The 20,371-nt window shown below is 55.5% G+C and overlaps 1 protein-coding gene across 1 annotated transcript in view; it reads left to right on the top strand.

Annotated features, from left to right (window-relative positions):
* The window catches only part of CACNA1B (calcium voltage-gated channel subunit alpha1 B), a 432,602-nt gene that overhangs the window by 168,691 nt on the left and 243,540 nt on the right, over nucleotides 1-20,371 (top strand). Inside the window, exons 4-6 of the mRNA XM_054174438.1 lie at nucleotides 3,500-3,591; nucleotides 8,737-8,889; nucleotides 13,385-13,572. Coding sequence (XP_054030413.1) covers nucleotides 3,500-3,591; nucleotides 8,737-8,889; nucleotides 13,385-13,572 — 433 coding nt within the window. The remainder of the gene's footprint in view (nucleotides 1-3,499; nucleotides 3,592-8,736; nucleotides 8,890-13,384; nucleotides 13,573-20,371) is intronic.

The following is a 20,371-nucleotide window of genomic DNA, read 5'->3' as shown; positions in this document are numbered from 1 at the left end:
TGAAGCTGGGGAAGGGTCTGGAGCAGAGGGCTGGGGAGGAGCAGTGAAGCTGGGGAAGGGTCTGGAGCAGAGGGCTGGGGAGGAGCAGTGAAGCTGGGGAAGGGTCTGGAGCAGAGGGCTGGGGAGGAGCAATGAAGCTGGGGAAGGGTCTGGAGCAGAGGGCTGGGGAGGAGCAGTGAAGCTGGGGAAGGGTCTGGAGCAAAGGAGGCTGAGGGAGGACCTCACTGCTCTCTACAGCTCCCTGAAAGGAGGTTGGAGCAAGGTGGGGGTTGGTCTCCCCTGCCCAAGTAGAAGTGACAGAGCAAGAGGAAATGGCCTCAGGCTGCACCAGTAGAGGTTTAGGTTGGACATGAAGAACAATCTCTTCCTGGAAAGAGAGGTTAAGCCCTGGCCAGGGCTGCCCAGGGCAATGGTGGAGTCCCCATCCCTGGAGGGGTTTCAAAGCCATGTAGATGTGGTGCTGAGGGATGTGGCTCAGTGTTGACCTGGCAGTGCTGGGTTACTGGTTGGACTCAAAGGTCTTTTCCAAGCCAAATGTTTCTGATTGTGTGATTCCTTGGCTCATTTTGCTTTGCCCACTGTTCCCTTCACATTACAGCTGAAGAGAGGTTTATCCCTTGCTGCAGCAAGGCCATTCTGATGCATAGACTCAGTTTGGGGACAAACAGGTTTGTCTGAGCCAAGGAGTCAGCCTGAGGTGCTCTGAGTAACCCAATGCCAAGGAAAGGGTTGGGACCTGATGCATTTTGGTGTAGATGAGCTTTGAAGGGAAGGAAGAGGCTGAGATGCTATGTGCAGCTATCTTCCTGACTGCTCAGACTTGCTGTTGGTCATCCATGGTTGCTCTGGTCTAGTTGAGGATGCCCCTGCTTACTGCAGAGGGGGTTGGACTAGATGACCTTTGGAGGTCCCTTGCAACCCAGACCATTCTGTGCTCCAAAAGGGGGACAGAGAGCTGGTGAGCTGTGCCCTTTCATGGGGGAGGGACTCTGGACAACTGGTGAGGAAGGGACCAACATGGATTGATGGAGCCAGCAGATGAACCTGATGATGCCACAAATTAAATGGTGCAATTAGCACAGCCAGATCTGCTTATCAGCTCAGACCTGTGGGCTCTGTGTCTGTGGTAGCTGAGATAAAGCTCCCACACCATGAGATCAAACTGAGGGAAGAGAGGCACCTCTCCAACAGCTCCATGCAGATCACAGTATCACTAAGGTTGGAAGAGACCTCGAGGATCATCGAGTCCAGCCTGTCTCCACAGACCTCATGACTAGACCAAGTGCCACATCCAATCCCCTCTTGAACACCTCCAGGGATGGGGACTCCACCACCTCCCTGGGCAGCACATCCCAATGGCTAACGACTCTTTCTGGGAAGAACTTTCTCCTCACCCCCAGCCTAAACCTCCCCTGGCACAGCTTGAGACTGGGGCCTCTTGTTCTGGGGCTGCTTGCCTGGGAGAAGAGACCAACCCCCACCTGGCCACAACCTCCTTTCAGGTAGTTGTAGAGGGCAATGAGGTTACCCCTGAGCCTCCTCTTCTGCAGGCTAAGCAACCCCAGCTCCCTCAGCCTCTCCTCCCAGGGCTGTGCTCCAGACCCCTCCCCAGCTTTGTTGCCCTTCTCTGGACACCTTCCAGCATCTCAACATCTTTCCTGACCTGAGGAGCCCAGAGCTGGACACAGGACTCAAAGTGTGTGGCCTAAGCAGTGCTGAGCACAGGGCAGAAAGGCTTCCCTGCTCCTGCTGGCCACACTGTTGCTGATGCAGGCCAGGATGCCCTTGGCTTTCTTGGCCACCTGGGCACACTGCTGGCTCATGTTCAGTCCCCCCCTTCACTCCTTATTTTCTTGTTGAATTCAGATACCAGGTGATGAGTGCATGGAGCTCCTCTGCTCTCAGCTTGTACCAGGAAGCAGGGCTCTGCCTGCTGACAGCACCAATCCATCTTGGCTCACTGGAGACTAATTGTGCTGTTAGTAGCAATATCCAAGGTGGATGTTTGAGATTATCTTTGGACTCTTACCAGGCTGCAGAGGTTTAGAACTCAGCAATTAAGTTGTGAGGCTGGTGGGAAAGGAGAAGGGGAATGAAGTCATTGGCAGGGGTGCAGAAGATTAAATTAGAAGCCTCTGCATGTGCTGGCTCTTGGTTTCAGTTGCCTCCTGTTGCTTCTGCTGGAGCTGCATGGATGGAGCTGATGTAATGTGAGACTTCTGGTCAGGGAAATGTAGGAGCAGGTGTCCTGGAGCATAGATCCTTGGCTCCTCAGGTCCTGGCTTGCTGCTGCCTCTCTTCCATCCAACATCTCAGCATGCTTTTTTCCTGAGCTCCAGCACCTCCTGCTGATGGAGTCTGGCCCTTTCCACACGGCAGTGCTGATCCTGCTCTCCCCTGGCCCGGGCCTGGCAGCAGAGCTAAGTCAGTCAGTAAGTCAAGGACAGGGTTTTGATCCCAGTGTAGCTGAGTGCTCCCTACAGAGCCACATCCTCTGCTGCTGAGTTCAGCAGGCATCCTGCATATCACACACTCAAACTATTGACTTTCAGTCTGGAGAGGAGAAGACTGAGAGGTGATTTAGTAAGTGTTTATGAATATCTGAGGGCTGGGGGTCAGGAGGGAGGGGACAGGCTCTGCTCAGTTGTGCCCTGGGAGAGGACAGGGGGCAATGGATATAAACTCCAGCACAGGAGGTTCCACCTCAAGATGAGGTTGCTGTCTACAAGTACCTGAAGGGAGGTTGTAGCCAGGTGGGGGTTGGTCTCTTCTCCCAGGCAAGCAGCACCAGAACAAGAGGACACAGCCTCAAGCTGTGCCAGGGGAAGTTTAGGCTGGAGGTGAGGAGAAAGTTCTTCACTGAGAGAGTTGTTGGCCATTGGAATGTGCTGCCCAGGGAGGTGGTGGAGTCCCCATCCCTGGAGGTGTTCAAGAGGGGATTTGATGTGGCACTTGGAGCCATGGTCTAGTCAGGAGGTCTGTGGTGCCAGGTTGGACTTGATGATGAGCTTTGAGGTCTCTTCCAACCTTGGTGATTCTGTGTGGTTCTGTGAAAATATGATCAAATCACTGCTGGGTGTGAAAAGGAAACCAAAGATAATCACAGAATCCCAAGGAGTAATGCAAAGCAGTAATGATAAGGCTTAGCAATCCCATTGGAGAGATAGCTGCCATGAGATCTTGCTCCTAGAACAAGGGCTGGGTAGGAACTTGATTGTTGGTTGCTCCCCTCTGGGGTTGTAGCAGGTTCTAGAGATTGGAAGCCCATTGCAATTCCTACACTAGAACCCCCCAGGCTTAGCCTGAGCAAGGCTGAGGAGCCCTGAGGAGCCTGTGGGTGATGGTTTTCAGCAGACACACTTCGCGGTGTCATCACAGGTGCAACATGTAAAGCAGCTTGAACGTTTCCTGCTGGTACACAACAGGTCTCCATGCTTCGGAAAGAGGACTTTGCATTCAATCTCTCATTTCCTCCCTCTCTCTTCTCTCTTGCACTCAGGATTCTAGCAACTGCTGGGACTGACTTTGACCTGCGGACCCTGCGAGCCGTCCGAGTGCTGCGACCCCTGAAGCTCGTGTCAGGAATCCCAAGTGAGTGTCACAATAAGGTCACCTTCACAGCCAGAGGTGCTCTTAGAGCTTCTGGGGTGTTACACCCTTTCCTGAGAAGTATTTTCTCCCCTTGCTTCCTCACAGGCTGTAGCTCCTGCCCTTGCATCGAGGCTGGTGAGAGGTCTGGAGCACAGCCCTGGGAGGAGAGGCTGAGGGAGCTGGAGTTGCTTAGCCTGGAGTAGAGGAGGCTCAGGGGAGACCTTCTTGCTCTCTGCAACTCCCTGAAGGGAGGTTGTAGCCAGGTGGGGGTTGGTCTCTTCTCCCAGGCAAGCAGCCCCAGAACAAGAGGACACAGTCTTAAGCTGTGCCAGGGGAAGTTTAGGCTGGAGGTGAGGAGAAAGTTCTTCACTGAGAGAGCTGTTGGCCATTGGAATGTGCTGCCCAGGGGGGTGGTGGAGTCACCACCCCTGAAGGTGTTCAAGAGGGGATTGGATGTGGCACTTAGTGCCATGGTTTAGTCATGAGGTGCTGGGTGACAGGTTGGACTTGATGATCTTTGAGGTCTCTTCCAACTTTGGTGATTCTGTGACAGGAGAAGGGGTGATGGTTTGAAACTAAAAGAGGGAAAATTACTCTGAAGAGAAGGAAGAAATTTGTTTAGACTGAGGGTGGTGAGAGCCTGGCCCAGGTTCCCCACAGAGGAGGTAGCTGCCCCATCCCTGGAACCATTCCAGGTCAGGTTGCTTGGGGCTCTGTGTAACCTGCTGTAGTTTGCAGATGTCCCTGCTGACTGCAGGGGGGTTGGACTGGATGAGCTTTAAAGTCCCTTCTGACCCACACCAGTCCATGATGCTGGGATGATTTTTTCTCTCGAGCTGAGCACCTTGCACTGAGGATTTTACCCCTTTGAGACTCCAAGGGGAAGAGCAGCTGCAGCTTGGTCCTGCCTACTCAATGGGCAGCTTAATGTATTTCACACACTAATGTGAAGGGTCTGCATGCTCCAATGAGGAGCTGCTTCATGACTTGCTGATGGCCTAGAGCCACCCAGGTCCTCTCACCATTGCATTTTGTTTGTCACTGTTCACCAGCTGCTCTGCCTGCTAGCAGCAGATTGCTGTCAGGAGTGGATTTCACTTCTGAGTGTGGAACAGAGATTTCCAGCCCCCTCCCCCTCCAGCAAGAGCCAGTGAAAGGGAACTGATGCTCCATGGCTGCTCTGCTCTTCTCTGCATTAACCCCCTGACATCCAAGCAGCTCCCTCTGCTCCCAGGCAGGGGCTTGGGGCATTGGCTCTGCCTCCAACCTGGCTGCTTCAGGATTGAAATGCTGGGGCTGTCGAAATCCAGCCAGGGTTTGTGCTGTGCACTCATGTAACACCAACACTTCCTGCCAGCAGCAGCCTTTCACGGGCAGGGCTTCAGCCTGAATTCCCACTCAGGAGAGCTCCTTGGTCAGGCTTCAGAAAGATGTCATTTAGGAACGAGATCTCTAATGAGATGCTGCTGGCTCTTTTCTGAGGGACTTCTTGCTTGTTCACAGCGATCTGGTGTTGTGGTAGTGACAGTTGAAAGATGCCAGGGAAGGAGGTGGCCCTTCAGGGGTGGCCCTGCCCTGGTAGGGGTTGCATGTTCCCCCCAGGAGGATGTGCGTTCCCACCCAGTGACGCCATAGAACGCTTTGAGTTTGAAGAGAGACTTTGAAGCTCATCTAGAATAGAATAGAATAGACCAGGTTGGAAGAGACCTTCAAGATCATCAAGTCCAACCTATCATCCAGCACCACCTAATCAACTAACCCATGGCACCAAGCAACCCATTCAGTCTCCTCCTGAACACCTCCAATGATGGTGACTCCACCACCTCCCTAGGCAGCACATCCCAATGGCCACCTCTCTTGCTGGGAAGAACTTCCTCCTCGCCTCCAGCCTAAACCTCCCCTGGCACAGCTTGAGACTGTGTCCTCTTGTTCTGCTGCTGGTTGCCTGGGAGAAGAGACCAACCCCCACCTGGCTCCAACCTCCCTTCAGGGAGTTGGAGAGTGCAAGAAGGTCTCCCCTGAGTCTCCTCTTCTCCAGGCTAAGCAACCCCAGCTCCCTCAGCCTCTCCTCTTAGGCCTGTGTTCCAAACCCCTCCCCAGCTTTGTTGCCCTTCTCTGGACACTTTCAAGTCTCTCAATGTCCTTCCTAAACTGAGGAGCCCAGAACTGGACACAGGACTCAAGGTGTGGCCTAACCAGTGCAGTGTACAGGGCAGAATGACCTCCCTGCTCCTGCTGGCCACACTGTTCCTGATGCAGGCCAGGATGCCATTGGCCCTCCTGGCCACCTGGGCACACTGCAGGCTCATGTTCAGCCTACCATCAACCATTAATCAATCTAGCTCCAACCCCTCCCAACCATGGGCAAGGACACCTTCTTCTAGACCAGGCTGCTCAAAGCCTCATCTAGCCTGGTATTAAACACTTCCAGGCATGAGGCATCCACAGCTTCTCTGGGCAGCCTGTTCCAGGGTCTCAGCACCCTCACAGTAAAGAACTTCTGATGTCCAACCTGCCCTGCTCTAGTTTCAAACCACTGCTCCTTGCCCTTATAATCAGTCCCTCCCCAGCTCTCCTGTAGCCCACTTCAGGTACTGGAAGGCTGCACTAAGGTCTCCTTGGAGCCTTCTGCTGAGCAGCCCCAAATCTCTCAGCCTGTCTTTGTAGGAGAGGTGCCCCCAGCCCTCTGATTATCTCTGTGGACCAGCAGAATATTTTCCCAAGGAGCATTAATTGCTCTCCTGTTTTTAGTGATGCTGTGCAAGCTGTGGGCTGTGGATTTTTCCTGTAGTAAACACAGAGCCTTGAGGAGCCCTCAGACACAGCCTGCTTCATGCTGTTCTCCTGCAGCATCAGGATTTTTCCTGTCCAACACATAGAATAGTCAGGGTTGTAAGGGACCTCAAGGATCAGCCAGTTCCAACCCCCCTGCCATGGCCAGGGACACCTCACACTACAGCAGGATGAGAGGCAATGGTTTGAAACCAGAGCAGGGGAGATTTAGATTGGGCATTAGAAAGAAGTTCTTTACTGTGAGGGTGGTGAGACACTGGAATGGGTGGCCCAGAGTAGTGGGAGAGGTCCCAGCTCTAGAATTGTTTAAGACCAGGCAGGATGAGGCCTTGAGCAACCTGATCTAGTGGAAGGTATCCCTGTATCTGAAGGTGTCCCTGCCCAAGGCATTGGAACTGGATGATCCTGAAGGTCCCATCCAATTCAAGCCATGCTATGATTCCCCCATCTTTTCCCTGGTCCATGTGCTGAACATCATAGAATCACAGAATTGTCAGGGTTGGAAGGGACCTCAAGGCTCAGCCAGCTCCAACCCCCCTGCCATGGCCAGGGACACCTCACACCAGGCTGCTCACAGCCACCTCCAGCCTGGCTGCAAACACCTCCAGGCATGAGGCTTCCACCACCTCCCTGGGCAGCCTGTGCCAGGCTCTCACCACCCTCATGGGGAACAACTTCTTCCTCACATCCAATCTCAATCTCCCCATTTCTAGTTTTGCTCCATCCCCCCCAGTCCTATCCCTCCGTGACACCCTCAAAAGTCCCTCCCCAGCTTTCTTGTAGCCCTTTTCAGATCCTGGAAGGCCACAATGAGGTCTCCTCAGAGCCTTCTCTTCCTGCCTTATTTCTTTTCTTGCCTGCACCCATATTGACCTCAGCAGCGCTGTGCAAAGCAGCAAGATGATGAACCTTCATTCTCCACACCTTAGGACAGGCCAGCAAGGTGGCTTTCAGCTGCTGCTTATCACTGGAGGTTTGGTGTTGTGTGCCTCTCCTTGAGGTTATCTGGCAGCTCAGCCTCTCCTTATCCCCCTGCTTTTCATTGAGGATGAGGCTTTGTGCAAGGCAAAGAGCTGTGGCTGCACAGCCCTGGAGAGAGGAGACTGTTTCTCCAGAAGCAGGGGTGATGGGCATGGCAGTGCTGTGGGTGGTTGGTGTGTCCTGGAGGGAGAGGCAGCTCCTGCTCACCTCAGAGCTCCCTCTCCTCCCTGGGACAAGAGGTACCACAGTGGTGCCCAGCTCTGCTGCTGCACCCAGCACTGTGCAGGATCTACCTTGAACACCTGGGCCAGCTCTAGGCTGAGTCTTGGGACCCCACTGGCTGCAGGAGAAGTCCATTTTTGTGCCTTCAGAGATGTGCAGGAGCTACGTTAAACACCTGGGTCAGCTCCAGGCTGAGTCTTAGGACCCCACTGGCTGCAGGAGAAGTCCATTTTTGTGCCTTCAGAGATGTGCAGGAGCTACCTTAAGCACCTGGGACAGCTCCAGGCTGAGTCTTAGGACCCCACTGGCTGCAGGAGAAGTCCATTTTTGTGCCTTCAGAGATGTGCAGGAGCTACCTTAAGCACCTGGGACAGCTCCAGGCTGAGTCTTAGGACCCCACTGGCTGCAGGAGAAGTCCATTTTTGTGCCTTCAGAGATGTACAGGTTCTATCTTAAGCACCTGGGACAGCTCCAGGCTGAGTCTTAGGACCCCACTGGCTGCAGGAGAAGTCCATTTTTGTGCCTTCAGAGATGTGCAGGAGCTACCTTAAGCACCTGGTTCAGCTCCAGGCTGAGTCTTAGGACCCCACTGGCTGCAGAAGTCCATTTTTGTGCCTTCAGAGATGTGCAGGAGCTACCTTAAGCACCTGGGACAGCTCCAGGCTGAATCTTAGGACCCCACTGGCTGCAGAAGTCCATTTTTGTGCCTTCAGAGATGTGCAGGAGCTACCTTAAGCACCTGGGACAGCTCTAGGCTGAGTCTTAGGACCCCACTGGCTGCAGGAGAAGTCCATTTTTGTGCCTTCAGAGATGTGCAGGAGCTACCTTAAGCACCTGGTTCAGCTCTAGGCTGAGTCTTAGGACCCCACTGGCTGCAGGAGAAGTCCATTTTTGTGCCTTCAGAGATGCATGAATCTATGACCTGAAGAAAAGGGGTCAGAAAAAGATGCCCCTCCTGCTTGCCTCCCACTCCTCAAGTGCATCACAGCTGCAGCAGCTTTCCTGCAGCACCCTGGGAAGAGCAGCCCTGCTCGGCATTGCCAGCCCTCCACTCTCCCTGAGACAACCCCTGTCTCCTGCCTCGCCCTCGCCCCCAGCCCCTTGTTTTCCTCCCTTGACTGATTGCTTGTCTCTCCTTGTGCCCCCCAGGCTTGCAGGTGGTCCTCAAGTCCATCATGAAGGCGATGGTGCCCTTGCTGCAGATCGGGCTGCTGCTCTTCTTCGCCATCGTCATGTTCGCCATCATCGGCCTGGAGTTCTACATGGGCAAGTTCCACAAAACCTGCTTCTCCAACGAGACAGGTGAGCTCCAGCACCCTGCCACCAGGCTCCTGGGGCCCCTCAGCTCATGGGGGATGCTGCTCTTCCTGTGCCCTCTTCCACATTCCCTGTGTTCTTGTCCTCCTTACCCGCCTGCCCCAAGAGGCAACAACCAGGCTGTTGTGCTCACCTGCAGGGAGGCTGGGGAGGGACCTTCTACAAGGGGGACAGGGATCTGCTGGAGAGGGGCTAGCAGAGGGCTCCCAGGTTGATTAGGGGACTGGAGCACTGCCTGGTGAGGAGAGGCTGAAGTTCAGGCTGGAGGTGAGGAGAAAGTTCTTCCCAGCAAGAGAGACTGGCCATGGGGATGTGCTGCCCAGGGAGGTGGTGGAGTCCCCATCCCTGGAGGTGTTTAGGAAGAGACTGGGTGGGGTGCTTGGTGCCAGATCAGATGGTGTTGGGTGAGAGGTTGGACTTTATGATCTCTGAGGTCATTTCCAACCTGGTTAATTCTATTCTCTTATTCCTGAACAGTGTGGCCAGCAGGAGCAGGGAAGTGATTCTGCCCTGTGCTCAGCATTGGTTAGGCCACACCTTGAGTCCTGGGTCCAGTTCTGGGCTCCCCAATTTAAGAAGGATGTTGAGATGCTAGAAGGTGTCCAGAGAAAGGCAACAAAGCTGGGGAGGGGTCTGGAGCACAGCCCTGGGAGGAGAGGCTGAGGGAGCTGGGGTTGCTTAGCCTGGAGCAGAGGAGGCTCAGGGGAGACCTTCTTGCTCTCTGCAACTCCCTGAAGGGAGGTTGTGAGTGTGTCCATAGGCTCACAGGATGTTAGGGGTTGGAAAGGACCTCCAGAGATCATCAAGTCCAAGCTGTCACCCAACATCTCCTGATAGCTAAACCATGGCTCCAAGTGCCACATCCAATCCTCTTTTGAACACCTCCAGGGATGGGGACTCCACCACCTCCCTGGGCAGCACATCCCAATGGCCAATTACTCTCTCTGGGAAGAACTTTCTCCTCGCCTCCAGCCTAAACCTCCCCTGGCACAGCTTGAGACTGTGTCCTCTTGTTCTGGTGCTGGTTGCCTGGGAGAAGAGACCAAGCCCCACCTGGCTACAACCTCCCTGCAGGGAGTTGCAGAGAGCAAGAAGGTCTCCCCTGAACCTCCTCTTCTCCAGGCTAAGCAACCCCAGCTCCCTCAGCCTCTCCTCCCAGGGCTGTGCTCCAGACCCCTCCCGAGCCTCGTTGCCCTTCATCAAGGAGCCTTGAGCTGGTGGGCAAAAGGGAAGAGAGATTTTCCTTCTTTTGTTCAAACCAGTTAACAGACAAGGGCAAAACAACCCCAGCCCCCCTCCCCCCCAACCTGTTTGTGCTCCCTGCAGGCAGCTCTCTGACATCAGTGATGACTGAGAGGTCTCTGTGCCAGGCTGGGGGCCCGGGAGCAGGTTTCTGTCATGTGTAATGCGGTGTGTAAGTGACCCTTGCTTGCTGGGCAGGCTCCCAGCAAGGAGCTGGGAGCCGAGCCGAGCGGCCGGGGGTGTGCCGCAGCTCTCCGCGGCACCTGGCGTCTCGGCGGGGGGACGCGGCATGGCCAGGGGCACTGCCCCCCCTCAGCCCAGCTCGGCTGGCTGGGTGGTGTGGGAAGGTGCCTGCCTTTCCAGGCACTGGCTCCTGCCTTCCCGAGGGCCCGGGAGCTGGCAGGCAGCGGAGCGATGGGATGGGCTCCAGCGGCTGGGCGGGAAGCGGCGCGGCGGTGTTGCTGGAAAGGCAGAGCGCGGGGAAGCTTCCTGGCACCGGGGTCCCTTGTGAGCTGAGCAGCAGGGCAGCCCACAAAGCCATCAGCCCAGCCTTTTAAAACCTAAGTGCTCTCCATCTCCACAGAGGTGCATTAACCAAGCCAGGCCTGATGCCACAGGCTCCAGAGGTTGGCCTGAGCGTGGAAATGTGAACCTCACTGGAGAGATGACTCTGGCAGGGGGTGGTCAGTGGGAGGAGGAGGGGCTGCTGGTGCTTGTTTCTGCTCCAAATCCCCAAAGGGAGCAGGCTCCTGGGTTGGTTTTTCCTGGAATCAGGAGCCATGTGAGAGGTACCAGCTGTACCCACAGCACTCTGAGGAGGGAAGTGAGCAGAGCAGAGCTGTCAACGGCAAAGGTGGCTAGAGCCCTGCTGATGCTGGAGCCCTGCTGATGCTGGAGCCCTGGGGAGGTCTGTAATAAACTGCAATGGAAAGGGATGGTGGGGAGCAAAGCATGGCAAAAGGCTTCATACAGTCATAGAATTGTCAGGGCTGGAAGGGACCACAAGGATCAGCCAGGTCCAACCCCCCCTGCCATGGCCAGGGACACCTCACACTGCAGCAGGTTGGCCACAGCCACCTCCAGCCTGGCTGCAAACATCTCCAGGGATGAGGCTTCCACCACCTCCCTGGGCAACCTGTGCCAGGCTCTCACCACCCTCATGGGGGACAACTTCTTCCTAACATCCAATCTCAGTCTCCCCATTTCTGGTTTTGCTGCATTCCCCCCAGTCCTATCACTCCCTGACACCCTCCAAAGTCCCTCCCCAGCTTTCCTGTAGCCCCCTTCAGATCCTGGAAGGCCACAATTAGGTCACCTTGGAGCCCTCTCTTCTCCAGACTGAACAGCCCCAAGATCAGCTAGTCCAACCCTCTCTGCAGTCAGCAGGGACATCATCAACTGGATCAGGTTGCCCAGAGCCCTGTTGAGCCCCACCTTGAAAATCTCCAGGGCTGAGACCCCAACCACCTCCCTGAACTGGTTGGACTGTTGGAGGTCAGACTTCCGGAGGTCCCTTCCCACCCAGACTACGATTCCTTGGGGCAGGAGGTTATTCCTCCCCAGGTGCAGACCCCCACACTTACCCTCATTGAATGTCATGAGATTCCTCTCTGCCCAGCTCTCCAGCCTGGCCAGGTCTCACTGGGGAGGCATTTCAGAGCATTCCTTGGCAACAAAAAGCCAAAGAGAGATAAAAGTGGAGTTGGTATTTTTGTTCTGCAGACTCATCTCCCAGGCTCTTGTGAAAGCCTGTGGTGACCCATATGGGAGCTGGAGAGAGCTGCCCAGCACTGAGGTATTGAATCAACATGCAAACACGTCACAGCCACAACCTGGAGCCACAGTCACAACCTTGTTTTGCTCCTGCAGGCTTTGCTCTGTGCAATGATTATTCCTGAACAGTGTGGCCAGCAGGAGCAGGGAAGTGATTCTGCCCTGTGCTCAGTACTGCTTAGGACACACCTTGAGTCCTGGGACCAGCTCTGGGCTCCTCAGGTTAGGAAAGATGTTGAGATGCTGGAAGGTGTCCAGAGAAGGGCAACAAAGCTGGGGAGGGGTCTGGGGCACAGCCCTGTGAGGAGAGGCTGAGGGAGCTGGGGTTGCTTAGCCTGCAGAAGAGGAGGCTCAGGGGAGACCTTCTTGCTCTCTGCAACTCCCTGCAGGGAGGTTGTAGCCAGGTGGGGGTTGGTCTCTTCTCCCAGGCAAGCAGCCCCAGAACAAGAGGACACAGTCTGAAGCTGTGCCAGGGGAGGTTTAGGCTGGAGGTGAGGAGAAAGTTCTTCCCAGCAAGAGAGATTGGCCATGGGAATGTGCTGCCCAGGGAGGTGGTGGAGTCCCCATCCCTGGAGGTGTTCAGGCAGAGCCTGGCTGAGGCACTTGGTGCCATGGTTGAGTTGATCAGATGGTGTTGGGTGCTAGGCTGGACTTTATGATCTCTGAGGTCTTTTCCAAGCTGGTTGATTCTGTGTTCTGTATTATTCCTGGTGCTGACCTTGTCTTCCCCCTGGTGAATTTGACTTGGTGCAGTTTGCTGCTCCACTACCATAGCCTCTCACTTCTCAAAAGCCTTTCATACTTCTCACCTTGCACCTCTGTCCAAACAGGAATATTCCTCAACTATTTTATTTGCTTTAAAACCCCAGAGCTTTAGGTTTCCAAACTGCTCTGTGGTGGTGCTCCTAACATATCTGGGGGGTTGCAGCACTTTATGACAGACCCTGGAAGATGCTGGCCACCTTTCTGACCATCCCTTCTGGTCCTTAACTATAACAGACCCATCCTCCTGTGAGGCCAACCTGGAACAGTTGGAGCTGTACAACTTGGAGAAGAGAAGGCTTCAGGAAGACCTTAGAGAGGGGAGGAAGACCTTAAGGGGGCTGGGCAGGAGCCTTTTGCAAGGGCTTGTAGTGACAGGATGAGAGGGAATGGACTGAAGCTAGAAGAGACTGGACTGGAGATGAAGAAGGAATTCTTCCCAGTGAGGGTGGGGAGACACTGGCACAGGTTGCCCAGGGAGGCTGTGGCTGCCCCTTCCCTGGAGGTGTTTAAAGCCAGGCTGGATGAGGCCTTGAGGAACCTGGGCTGGTGGGAGGTGTCCCTGCCCATGGCAGGGGGTTGGAACTGGATGATCTTGAAGGACTCCTCCAACCCAGCCCATTCTGTGATTCATGCAGTGGTGCGAGCAGGATGCAGCAGCACCAGGCAGTAACGTTTCCCCCTCCTCTGTTCTTCTCTGCAGGTGATGCTGTGGGAGATTTTCCTTGTGGAGAGGAGCCTCCTGCCAGGCAGTGTGAGAGTGGGACCACCTGCAGGGAGTACTGGCAAGGGCCCAACTATGGCATCACCAACTTTGACAACATCCTCTTTGCTGTGCTCACCGTCTTCCAGTGCATCACCATGGAGGGCTGGACTGACATCCTCTACAACGTGAGTGCTGCTCAGTGTCTTCCCTGATGACCTGGACAGGGGGATGGAGTCCATCATCAGTACATTTGCAGATGACACCAAGCTGGGGGCAGGAGTTGATCTGTCAGAGGCTAGGAGAGCTCTGCAGAGGGACCTTGCCAGGCTGGACAGAGGCCAAGGGCAGGAGATTGAACACATCCAAGTGCCAGGTTCTACACATTGGCCACAGCAACCCCAGGCAGTGCTACAGGCTGGGGACAGAGCTGCTGGAGAACAGCCAGGCAGAAAGGGACCTGGGGGTACTGGGTGACAGCTGGCTGAACATGAGCCAGCAGTGTGCCCAGGGGGCCAAGAAGGCCAATGGCATCCTGGCCTGCATCAGGAAGAGTGTGGCCAGCAGGAGCAGGGAAGTCCTTGTGCCCTGTGCTCAGCACTGCTTAGGCCACACCTTGAGTCCTGTGTCCAGTTCTGGGGCCCTCAGGTTAGGAAAGATGTCTGGAGCACAGCCCTGTGAGGAGAGGCTGAGGGAGCTGGGGTTGTTTAGCCTGGAGAAGAGGAGGCTCAGGGGAGACCTTTTTGCTCTTTCCAACTCCCTGAAGGGAGGTTGGAGCCAGGTGGGGGTTGGTCTCTTCTCCCAGGCAAGCAGCCCCAGAACAAGAGGCCCCAGTCTCAAGTTGTGCCAGGGGAGGTTTAGGCTGGAGGTGAGGAAGAAATTCTTCCCAGCAAGAGAGATTGGCTATTGGAATGTGCTGCCCAGGGAGGTGGTGGAGTCCCCATCCCTGGAGGTGTTCAAGAGGGGACTGGATGTGGCACTGGGTGCCATGGTTTAGCTATCAGGAGGTCTGTGGTGACAGGCTGGACTCAATGATCTCTGAGGTCTCTTCCATCCTTGGTGATTCTGTGATTAGCAATGCCTGCAAACCATTCCTCTGGCCATGAGGACAGCAAAGACTTCAGGCTGCTGCACTCTGGACTCCAAACCCATGCTGGGCTCTGCCACAGAGCTTCCCGTGATGGTTCCTGCAGCACAGGACAGTTACTGCTGTCAGCCACAGCACATCTCAAGGTGCATGTCTGCTGTTTGAAGCCAACACCTCTGATTTATTACCTTCTCCATTCATTGCTCAGTTCCTCCATTCCTTCCCAGTCTCTGCCCACTTAAAGCCATCTCCAGAAAGGCCATTTCCCCACTGCCTGTCTTCCCCTTGCTCTGACACTTCCCCACACAGCCAGTTTCTCTCATTCAGCAATCCCACTCCTTCCTCCCAGTGCCAGCTGTTGTAAGAGAAGCCCATTAGCATCCTGGCTGGAATTGATTAATCAATACCTGGTCTATTAGATCATCTTCTCCCAAACTGCTCTTTGTAGCACATGCAAAAAAAAACCCCAGAGCTTACTCTTGGGGTATTGATTTTGGGGGTTGCTTTGCAAACTGTTAAAGAGTATCCTTCTAGATCCTCATTAATCTAATTGGAAATGGATGCCTGGAGGAGATGCAGTTGTGTTTGTTGTGCTGATCACAGGATCTGGCTGAGGCTCCAGCTTAGGAGTCAGTGCTTGGCAGGTTCATGTCTCTGTCAGGTATCACAGGCTGGTTTGGCTTGGAAAGGGCATTCAAAGCTCATCCAGTCCAACTCCTCTGCACTCAGCAGGGACACCTGCAATGAGAGCAGCTTGCTCAGAGCCCCAAACAACCTGGCCTGGAATGGTTCCAGGGATGGGGCAGCTCCCACCTCTCTGGGCAGCCCGGCACAGGGGTTCACCGCCCTCAGAGTCAAAAGTGTTTTCCTTTCTCCAGTCTGAATCTCCCTCTTTTAGTCTCAAACCATCCCCCCTTGGCCTGTCACAACAGCCCCTGAGGAAAAAGTCTGTGCCCAGCTTCCTGCTCAGCCCTTCAAGCACTGCAAGGCCACCAGAAGGTCTCCGTGCAGCCTTCTCTCCTCCAGGCTGCACAACCCCAACTCTCTCAGCCTGGCCTCCCAGCAGAGGGCTTCCAGCCCTGCCAGCACTGCTGTGGCCTCCTCTGGCCCTGCTCCAACAGGTCCCTGGCTGTGCTGTGCTGAGGGCTCCAGAGCTGCCCCAGCACTGCAGGGAGGTCTCAGCAGAGCACAGCAGAGAAGCAGAATCCCCTCCCTGCCCCTGCTGCCCACACTGCTGGGGCTCAGCCCAGGATACCCTTATGGGTGAGCTCTCAGGACCATCTGCTTGCTGGGTGGGGGGTGCTGGGGTGTGTCATGCCACAGGACCCAGCTGAAGGCAGAGTTCCTGTAAGCGGTGCCAGCAGCCACCTCTGCCTGCTTCCCCTGGGGCTCTGCCCCGCGGGCTGCGTCCCCCCCCGGGGCCGGGCTCTGCCCCGCGGGCTGCGTCCCCCCCCGGGGCCGGGCTCTGCCCCGCGGGCTGCGTCCCCCCCGGCTCGGCCTCTGCCCCGCGGGCTGCGTCCCCCCCCGGGGCCGGGCTCTGCCCCGCGGGCTGCGTCCCCCCCCGGGGCCGGGCTCTGCCCCGCGGGCTGCGTCCCCCCCCGGGGCCGGGCTCTGCCCCGCGGGCTGCGTCCCCCCCCGGGGCCGGGCTCTGCCCCGCGGGCTGCGTCCCCCCCCGGGGCCGGGCTCTGCCCCGCGGGCTGCGTCCCCCCCCGGGGCCGGGCTCTGCCCCGCGGGCTGCGTCCCCCCCCGGGGCCGGGCTCTGCCCCGCGGGCTGCGTCCCCTGCTCTCTGTGCTGCTCTGCTTGCTGAGGAGCTGGCTGAGACTTTTGCAGGTTAGGAGCTGAAAGAAAGGTGTGGGTGGAGAAGATCCACTCCGTGCAGCCCTTTTCTTTTTCACAGCTCCAGTCAGCTGCTGTTTGTTGGCTGCTTGGCTTTTGTCTCCGTTTCTGCTCTGCCTACTCTGAAGTTCAGCACATTTTAAAACCGAAAAAACAAAAGCCCAAACCACACTGCAGCAGTGACTGAAAACCCAGGCTGTGCTTGTTACACTGGGCAGAGGCAGCAGCAGGGACACCACTTCACCCACTCACCTATACATCCACCCCCCCCTCCACCCCCCCCTCCACCCCTCTCTCCACCCACCCCCTGCCCATTAACGCTGCCTCAACCAGCTGGATCCCTACTGGACCTGTCCTGGTTGCTATGAGCAGCTGAAAGCTGTTGCCTCTGGCCTGCAGGGCTTGGCTGGGGAGCTCTTTCTCCTTGCTTTGTGGAGGACGGGAAGCACAGTCTCCTCAACATGAGCAAAACCAGCTTTCCTGTAAGGGTGCTGGAGCCTTGGAGCAGGCTGCCCAGAGAGCTTGTGGAGTCTCCTCCTTCTCTGCAGGCTTTCAAGAGCTGTCTGGGGTTGTTCTGGTGGAGTGATTCTGCTTTGGCAGGGGGCTTGGTCTTGATCTTCAGAGGTCCTTTCCAACCCCTACCATTCTGTGATTCAAGGCAGCACATTTAGGCTCAGCCAACAGGTGAGTGTCAGAGGTTGTCACTTGCTCAGGGAGCTCTGATTCACCACTTGGGTTCTCTACTGCTCAAGAGAGTGGGTTTGGGCCAGGAAAGTTTTGCAGTGGTGGAAGTAGTTCTCCAGCCAGCCCCAGCCTTTGGTCTTCTCAAGTAAGCCAGCATTCCCCTGGAGCAGGATCTTCACCAGAGCTGAGCTCTGGATCTGTTTTCAATGCTTTGCTTAATTAAGATCTACAAGAGGCTGCAGGACCACAAGAGGCAGGATGTGCTCCTTGGGAACCATGGTTATGCATCTGCAAGAATAGAATAGAACAGAATTAACCAGGTTGGAAAAGAGATCATCCAGTCCAACCTATCACCCAGCACCATCTGATCAACTCAACCATGGCACTAAGTGCCTCAGCCAGGCTCTTCCTAAACACCTCCAGGGATGGGGACTCCACCATGTGGTGTGCTACAGTGCATGTGGCAGTGGCACTTGGGGACATGGTTTAATGGCCATGGCAGTGTTAGGTTGATAGTTTGCCAGGTGCTGGACTTTGGCCACAACAACCCCAGGCAGTGCTACAGGCTGGGGTCAGAGTGGCTGAGAGCTGCCAGGCAGAAAGGGACCTGGGGGCAGTGGTTGACAGCAGCTGAACATGAGCCAGCAGTGTGCCCAGGTGGCCAAGAAGGCCAATGGCATCCTGGCCTGCATCAGGAACAGTGTGGCCAGCAGGAGCAGGGAAGTCATTGTGCCCTGTGCTCAGCACTGGTCAGGCTGCACCTTGGGTCCTGTGTCCAGTTCTGGGCTCCTCAGTTCAAGAAGGACATTGAGACACTTGAAGGTGTCCAGAGAAGGGCAACAAAGCTGGGGAGGGGTCTGGAGCACAGCCCTGGGAGGAGAGGCTGAGGGAGCTGGGGTTGCTTAGCCTGCAGAAGAGGAGGCTCAGGGGAGACCTTCTTGCTCTCTCCAACTCCCTGAAGGGAGGTTGGAGCCAGGTTGGGGTTGGTCTCTTTTTTTCTCAAGCAACCAGCACCAGAACAAGAGGACACAGTCTCAAACTGTGCCAGGGGAAGTTTAGGCTGGAGGTGAGGAGAAAGTTCTTCACAGAGAGAATTGTTAGCCATGGGAATGTGCTGCCCAGGGAGGTGGTGGAGTCCTCATCCCTGGAGGTGTTCCAGAGGGGATTGGATGTGGCACTTGGAGCCATGGTTTAGTCATGAGGTCTGTGGTGACAGGTTGGACTTGATGAGCTTTGAGGTCTGTTCCAACCTTGGTGGTTCTGTGATAGTTGGACACAATGATCTTAGAGGTCTCTTCTAACTGAAACTGTTCTGTGCCTCTATGAGCCTGCTCTAGTTGCTCTGCTGACTGCAGGGGGGTTGGACAAGCTGCCCTTCAGGGCTCCTTTCCAAGCCAGTGCATTCTGTGGTTCCTGCTGTGCACACAGCCCCAGCTGGGGTCTCTTCTTAGGGCTGAATTCCTTTGTGATGCCAGGCAGTCTAGGGCTGGGATCCATTACAGGGAAGCTGAGGTTATGGACTGCTTCCTTAATGGGCCATTCATTTCCCTCTGGAAACTGCTGATTGATTGCCCTGCATTACCAAGAGCTTCTCTACTGCTGCTCTTTTCCTGCTGCTGCAGGATTTATTGTGTGCAGTGGTGCTGGCTGGGGTCAGCCACAGGGTGGGACATGCTTTACCAGCTGAGCATTAGTTTAAGCAAGGGAGAGAGTTTGCTCTGTCCCTTGTCCCTCTGTTTAGCTCTGAGACTAAAAAGGTGGTCAGTGATGGCATCAGGAAAGCTGCAGGGTTTGGTTGTGACTGTTCAGGCTGGGTGCCTCCCCAAGGATCAGTGCTGGGCCCCATCCTGCTCAATATCTTTATTGATGACCTGGATGAGGGCAGTGAGTCCATCAGCAGTACCTTTGCAGATGACACCAAGCTGGGGGCAGGAGTTGATCTGTTAGAGGCTAGGAGAGCTCTGCAGAGGGACCTTGCCAGGCTGGACAGATGGGCAGAGGCCAAGGGCAGGAGATTGAACACATCCAAGTGCCAGGGGCTGCACACTGGCCACAACAACCCCAGGCAGTGCTACAGGCTGGGGGCAGAGTGGCTGAGAGCAGCCAGGCAGAAAGGGACCTGGGGGTACTGGTTGATAGTAGCTGAACATGAGCCTGTAGTGTGCCCAGGTGGCCAAGAAGGCCAATGGCGTCCTGGCCTGGACCTTGAGTCCTGTGTCCACCATCTGATCAACTCAACCATGGCACCAAGTGCCTCAGCCAGGCTCTTCCTAAACACCTCCAGGGATGGGGACTCCACCACCTCCCTGGGCAGCACATTCCCATGGCCAATCTCTCTTGCTGGGAAGAACTTTCTCTTCACCTCCAGCCTAAATCTCCCCTGGCACAGCCTGAGACTGTGTCCTCTTGTTCTGGTGCTGCTTGCCTGGCAGAAGAGACCAACCCCCACCTGGCTCCAACCTTCCTTCAGGGAGTTGGAGAGAGCAATGAGGTCTCCCCTGAGCCTCCTCTTCTGCAGGCTAAGCAACCCCAGCTCCCTCAGCCTCTCCTCACAGGGCTGTGCTCCAGACCCCTCCCCAGCTTTGTTGCCCTTCTCTGGACACCTTCCAGCATCTCAACATCTTTCCTAACCTGAGGAGCCCAGAACTGGACCCAGGACTCAAGGTGTGTCCTAAGCAGTGCTGAGCACGGGGCAGAATGACTTCCCTGCTCCTGCTGGCCACACTGATGCAGGCCAGGATGCCCTTGGGCTTCCATGACTATCCAAAACATTTGTGTGAGCCTTCTTCTTTTGCCCCTTTTGGAGCTCCAGAGCAATCTGTCCTGCTCCAAACTAGGACATTGGTGTAAGGAGATGCTCAGGAAAGAAGGAGCTTGGGCTTGAGCTTGATGGTTTGGCCCTTTCCAAAGGGACAGGTCTGTTCTGAAGGGTTATCCTCTCATTTCCAAGGGGCTGAGGTAACCTCATAAGTGACCCAGATGCAGCTTCAAAGAGATGTAGAGAAGGGCAGCAGCAAAAGCTGTGCAGTAAGTAATCTACCTTGTAAATACTCCCTCCTGCTGTGATACCCTGAGGAGTTAGGAGGGCAGGAGGATGCAAGCTCACAGAGCTCAGCCCAGGTTTTCCTTGCTGATCCACTGCTCATCCTTGCAGAGTTTCCTTTTAATTGCAATCAATGAAGGCTTTCTAGCAAGACTTTCTTTCTCTGGAAGGTGATTGATGCTCCAAGCAAAAAGGCTGAATCATCAGCTGGGAGAAAAGTCCTCCTGAGTCAGCAGCACAACTGCATCAGAGCAATTGCCCCAAGCAAGCCCTTCCCTGAGCTGCAGATTCATCAGCTGTGGCCTGTTTCTGCTCCAAAAGGGCTGAGGAGCAGCA

This window comes from Dryobates pubescens, chromosome 29 (genome assembly GCF_014839835.1).
Source record: "Dryobates pubescens isolate bDryPub1 chromosome 29, bDryPub1.pri, whole genome shotgun sequence".
NCBI classification, from domain to species: Eukaryota; Metazoa; Chordata; class Aves; order Piciformes; family Picidae; genus Dryobates; species Dryobates pubescens.
This window is presented reverse-complemented; position numbering and strand designations above follow the sequence as displayed.